We start from the raw sequence: 6,088 nt of genomic DNA, 5'->3' as shown, positions 1-6,088 counted from the left end.
TTGCTAGCTAATGCCTGATTTCTTCAAGTCAGTTTTTCTTTTCCCACACACGTGAGAAAATCAAATGTTTCTGGCACTGAGTATGCTGCAACACGTTGTAATGTGCTTCATAGCACTTTGTACCTACATAGAAGGAAAATATCACTTTACTGTCTGATTTACTTGAGTTGTATAGTCATCAGTGCTATTGCAAGAAACAGATGGACTGGGAATTAGGAAATCACTCAAGCACGGATCTGAAGAGGGTCTTCCTGAACATAAAGTGGATGCAAGTGTGAGGTGGCCACAAAACTTACAGTCTATCACATTCAATATCAGGATTGTTAGATGGTGTATCAAAAATACCAATATACACTTCCCTGTTTGCTGGAGGTGGGGTGTTGGCTGGACTTCCCACCCCAGAATCAGGGCTTGGTGCGGGGTGCATTTCTCCTGCACACTTCTCTTCCTTCTGACAGGGCTCTTGTTGTTTCTGCTTGAGGTTTTTGAAACGTTTGAGCTTCACTGGGTCCTTGACTTCCTTGGCACAATGGAACAAGATGAAAATGTCCCTCCGAAATTTGGAGCTCATTCCAAAGTAGATAATGGGGTTGTAGAAGCTGGCAGACTTTGCAAACAAACTGGCAAGGATGCTGGTAAGATTGGGCACAGGGTAGCCATAGGCAGACCATATAGAGATGACAGCATATGGTGACCATGCAATAATGAAGGCTGTGCAAATGACAATAGAAACCTAAAAAACAGAAGAACAGTCTTAAATCTGTTCTGGAAGACTACATCAAGGAAGCAATACACTGGGAATAGTAGCTTGGACACTTGGCTGGAAGGGAAATGTTCAGATCATCCTGAATGTATGGCTCACAGCAGAACACAGGCAAGCAAAAGGTTGGTTTGATGGAGCCAGGCAGACCTAGAAGCTGTATATCGAATTTTGGCATGGTGGTGTGCTTAAGCAACACATCATCTAATGCAATGAAAATAGCTACAGCTTCCTGTATGTTTACATGAATTTAGAAGGTTTCAGGTAGACTAAAGTCAATGGTAAGTAAATTGAAAGCTCCACTGTAACTTCTGTGTGTGCTCAGAAGTATCGTAACTTCTGACAGAAAAGATCATATGCCAAACCAAATTTTCATTTTGTGCCATATAACTCATTCCAGTTATATTTAGATTATTTTTCACATGTGATGTAGCACCAATATGAGCCAAGTGACAGGGTAGGAGTTTTCAACAAACCTCGTATTCTTCACTAAGTTCTCCGCAACTAGAGATTATAGAGAAATGAAATGCAACTGTTCTGGACTTTTGCTCTTTCCTGTTGTAATTGAGACCAATTTTTGGAAAGACAGATTTCACTGAAAAACATCGCACCCAACATGAAACTCAAACTCACCCTGGTGACGTCCCGCTCTACTCTCCTCTGTCTGTCTGTGGGATCACCAAGTCCTGTTAATGCATGGCTTAGCTTAACAGTATTGATAATTGACACATATGAGAAGACCATGACTGTGACAGGTAGGAAAAAACAGCAGATAAAAATGGAGATAATGTAGGACTTGTAGATCGTAGAGAAATTGGCTTTTGCCCAGTCTATCTCACATGTGCCATACATGCGATCTGGAAAGCAAAAATAAGTTGGTTAGCATTTTTAGAACTTCTGTCTGCTTTTAAGTGATTAATGTATTAGTTCAAATGCTGTATTTTTCTTCTTTTAAGCACTAAAGAATAGATTGATCTTTCTGATGTAATGAGCTGTGGCATAATTTCCTATACAAGCAACTTTTCAAGACCAGCTAGGCTGTAACAAGTTTTAATGCCCATTATTGTTCTGTTCGGTTTAGATTTCCAGTGTAAATACATAATGCACAAACTTGCTTCAGGATAGGAAATTGTGATACATAATTAGAAAAAAAAAACATATTTTTTTTTAATAATTCAGTAGGTTTGATATACTTGTGTGTTGTCTACTCTTACATGTCACAATCTTCTACATAGTAACTTCCTAATATGAGCACTGTAACAGCATAAGAAGCAATTGTGAAGACACAATATGGCAAATGTAAAAAGTAACTACTTAGCAAAGTAGGAAATAAAAATATTGAAGGGTTTTTAATAGAAACAAAAAAGCAATGAAATTTGTGAGAGCCATGAAACCAAATTGCTACAGCTAATAATAAAGATTATGGGAAAATGAAACATGAATACTCAGAAAGATATGAGACCTTTTAATAAATGCGAAGCATACAGTTCTGCAACTACAAAGGAACTGCAGGCTCTTAAAAAGGAAGTTGGGCATATTGGAGGATCTACAGCTAGTGGGATTTACAAAAGGACACTAGCTGATCAGGTACGTTTGGGAAAGACAGTGGGAATAAGCTGAAGTCTCTGCTTAAATACTTTTAAGAGCAACAGCCGGCTTCTTTAGACCCTCTAATGTGTTTGCAAATGTCTCCTGATAGAAAATTTCAGTTCAATAGCATTAGAGGTTTTCTATAGGTAGTGATTGTTGATTTTTCTTTTTAAGTGGAAAAAAATGTTGTTGTTTTTTTTTCCCCAGGCAGCTATCACAGCAAATTGAATTGCAAATAAATGAAGCATGAACCAAAATTATGTAAGTCAAGTATTTACAAGTCCTGGAGATACAAGTAATCACTGGCATCCAGTGATAATTCTGAAGAAAAAACCCCCACAACCTTAAAAAAATCCCTTAATTCCTCACAGGTGATAGTTTTAGACAGGATGAATTAAAGCAGCAAAAGATCAGAATCTTTTTTATGATTCTCATCAAAAAGAGCCTGGTACTTTTATCACCAAAAGCTCTAGGTGCTGCTGCCTGGATGTGCTCAGCAGCAGAAATAAATTTTTGTCTCCTTTGCTTTTTTCATCAGTAGACCTCAATATTAAAAAGATAACCATAAAATCCTGCTTAATTCCAGGTTTCTGGTTTCCAAAGCCTTTTGACTGAAAAATGAAAACAGCCTCCAGAGGACACAAAGAGAAAATCCTGCAGATTTGACGTGAGTCAGAATTTGGAGCTCTGTTTCCTCTCTCTGCAGGGACACTGGCAAGTGGCATTTCCAAAGATCAGCGAGGTCCTGGCACTATGGCTGCCTGCACCCACTGCCTGCTGCTGGACTTGCCATTGCTCAGCTCCCACATCTTCACGGGTGCCCTCAGTGGAATGTGTTTAGCATCAGCCCAGGAACCTGAAACTGCTATGATTGGTAGGGAAAAGTGTTCCTAGCAGTGGTCTTGAAGACCACTGTCAAAGAATTGAACACAAAGTACAAACAGGATCCATGGGGGCAGTAGGATGCCCTGATAAGGCAGTGATGCCCAAGAAGTCCTTGGCTCCAGTGTAGGGCAAAAAGGGCATATCAGAAATCCTGAAATTCTTCTACAAATGAAGAGCTAATGAGATTAATGTAAAAAGAAAACACAGATTGCTAGAAGAGACACAGAAAATGTTCAGTCCAACACACCCCCAAGTTTATGGCATATCCATAATGCAAAAGCATATTTGTAACATAAATAACATAATAAATATATAATAAACACAATGGTTTGGTTTCAAACAAAATATTCATTGAGCCTAATATCCTGATAACGTTTTGGTTTGGGAAGGATAGATGATTTAGACAACCACAGAAATGCATGTTTTTCTCACATCCGTACTTAAGAGTCTTGAGATGCCTCAAACCTTACGTGTTTAATAAGAAGGTATATTCATATAGCTGCTTTAATAAGTCTTTACAGATTTCATGACTTCTCAGAGGGTGCAGATGCCTGCAGGATCCAAGCATATAATTGCTGGACAATTGGACAACTTCATTCACAAGATTTAAGCTGTTAGGACTCTTGTATCATTACCATTTGCTCCTAGAAATTTGTTTTCTTGAACTTTTAGAGACTTAATGTGAGGCAATTTCTCCAACCTTTCCTTGTGAAGAAATTTTCTGGTGTGGAAATACCTCTTAGGCACTGAATTACCACAGTGGTCACTATTTTTCCTTCCCCCCTCCTTCTTTTTTGCTATGGCCTTATCTTGCACCCTCATCACTTGTTGGACTGACAGACTTTCTGACACCTTTTTCTTCTGCTGTTTTGTTATAATTTTCATATTTTCAACAAGTAGTTCCACCAGATCTTTCTGGCTTGTCTTACTATAGTTTCAAATTTAACTTGCTGGAAGCTGTGTTCTTTTCTAGCTTCCTAATCTTGACAGTTTTTGAAGGATGTCTTTTGATAGTTTCCTTTATCTCATTGCTTAACCATGCCAAATATTTCTGGCCTCTCTTTTTTTTTCATAGGTAATATGCACTTGATCCAACTATTTCCTGTGGTATCTTAAAAAAAAATATAAATCTCTTTATAGCTGATACCAAAGCAGGTAACACTCTGCACATATGCTGTGCATGATGAATGATTCTCTCAGATCTACTGATAATCGGTCTGGTTTATCTCAAACAGCAAAAAAGAAAGGCAAGAATCTTTGTCCAGTTAAGTGGATGGGTGCCAAATAAGTACAACTGAAAGATACCTGTTACCTGTATAACTGCCCCAGCCAAGTAATGGAGCTCCTGACCAGAAGAAAGCTGCTACCCAAATGAGAATCAGAGACACCGTCATGCTGTTGTTGCTAATGCAGTGACCTGCAATGGCATGGTCTTGTTAGAAAATACACAAATATATTTCTGAAATCTAAATGCTTTCCTATAGCAACAGCTAATAAAGGAAATATAGCAATTTAAAAATAAGTCAAGAAAAAAGAAAAAACCATATTTGTAAGAAAAGCTTAAATTTGAAGGCATCTGCCAGTCTTGTACTCAAGACAATTTGTGAACACGGGAAGTGAATGGCTTTAAAACAGGAGACAATATGCTTGTTGAACAGTGCAGAATTAGCAAATTCTACATCAGACTTATGTTTTGCCATTTTGTAAAAAGCAGGAAACAGTTGTATGCTAAGTTTTACATAGAAAAAAACAACCTAGGTCTAAATTCAGAGGTTTATTTATTTCAAAGTTTTCTTATTAATTTCAAAGTTTTCCCTGTTAAAAAAGATAAAATATATTAGACACTCAAATCACATTAGCCATTTGTGCTGGTTTTGACTGTGGTGGAATTAATTCTCTCCATAGTGGCTAGTATGAAGCTGCTTTTGATTTGTGCTAGAAACAGTGTTGATAACTAAGGGATCTTTTCATTATTGTTGAGCAGTGCTTACATGGAGTCAAGGCCTTTTCTATTCCTCACTCTACCCTACCAGTGAGTAATCTGGGGGTGCACAAGAATTTTGGCAGGAACACAGCTGGGACAGCTGACCCGAACTAGCCAAAGGCAATATTCTAGACTATAGAACATCATGCTCAGTATATGAACTGGGGGCAGCTGGCCAGGAGCCACTGATCATTGCTCAAGGATGGGCTGGGCATCAGTCAGTGTGTGGCTGAGCAATTGTATTGTGCATCACTTGTGTTTCTTGGGGTTTATTGCTCTCTCTCTCTTTCCTGTTATTATTATTAAACTGTTCAATCTCAACCCACGAGTTTTGCCTTCTTCCAATTCTCCTTCCCATCCCACCGGAGGGGAGGTGGCTGGTGTGAGCAAGTGGCTGCGTGGTTCTGAGTTACCAGCTGAGGTTAAGCTAGAACATCATTCGGAACAAAAATATTTAATCTGTCCTACTCTTGCCACACATTGTGGTTATTTCTTTGTCTATGTGGGAAATACTTATGCATCAATGGTTAAGGTTGGAAAGGACCTTAAGTCATCTAGTTCCAACCCCCTTGTCATGGGCAGGGATGCCTCACACTGTAACATGTGGCCTTAAACACTGCCAGGGGTGAAGCATTTACCATTTTGTTCCTCAACATTTCTGAAAAGTTATACTGGGTATTGACATGAGGGGATGGAAGGCTGCTACAAAAGCTGGAGGCAAGATGTGCAGACTGAAAGTTCCCAGCACCATCTAAAGCAGCCCATGATGCCTACTGTGCACAAACCCTGGTAAAACACCCTGAAGAGTGAAAATGTTTGTATGTGTAGCAGCCTCACGAACCAAGGCTCTTATCAACAACTGGAAAGTT

At 39.0% G+C, this 6,088-nt stretch overlaps 1 protein-coding gene across 1 annotated transcript in view; it reads right to left on the bottom strand.

Annotated features, from left to right (window-relative positions):
* Positions 1 to 292: 292 nt before the first annotated feature.
* LOC104410312 (opsin-5-like) overlaps positions 293 to 6,088 on the bottom strand; it is a 29,918-nt gene continuing 24,122 nt past the window's right edge. Inside the window, exons 4-6 of the mRNA XM_010020443.1 lie at positions 4,548 to 4,652; positions 1,394 to 1,617; positions 293 to 733 (exon numbers count right to left, since the gene is read on the bottom strand). Of these exons, the coding sequence (XP_010018745.1) occupies positions 293 to 733; positions 1,394 to 1,617; positions 4,548 to 4,652 (770 nt within the window). The remainder of the gene's footprint in view (positions 734 to 1,393; positions 1,618 to 4,547; positions 4,653 to 6,088) is intronic.

This window comes from Nestor notabilis, unplaced genomic scaffold (genome assembly GCF_000696875.1).
Source record: "Nestor notabilis isolate BGI_N333 unplaced genomic scaffold, ASM69687v1 scaffold9538, whole genome shotgun sequence".
Classification (NCBI taxonomy): Eukaryota; Metazoa; Chordata; class Aves; order Psittaciformes; family Psittacidae; genus Nestor; species Nestor notabilis.
Note: the sequence above shows the minus strand (reverse complement) of the source record. Positions and strands in the feature narration are given on the sequence as shown.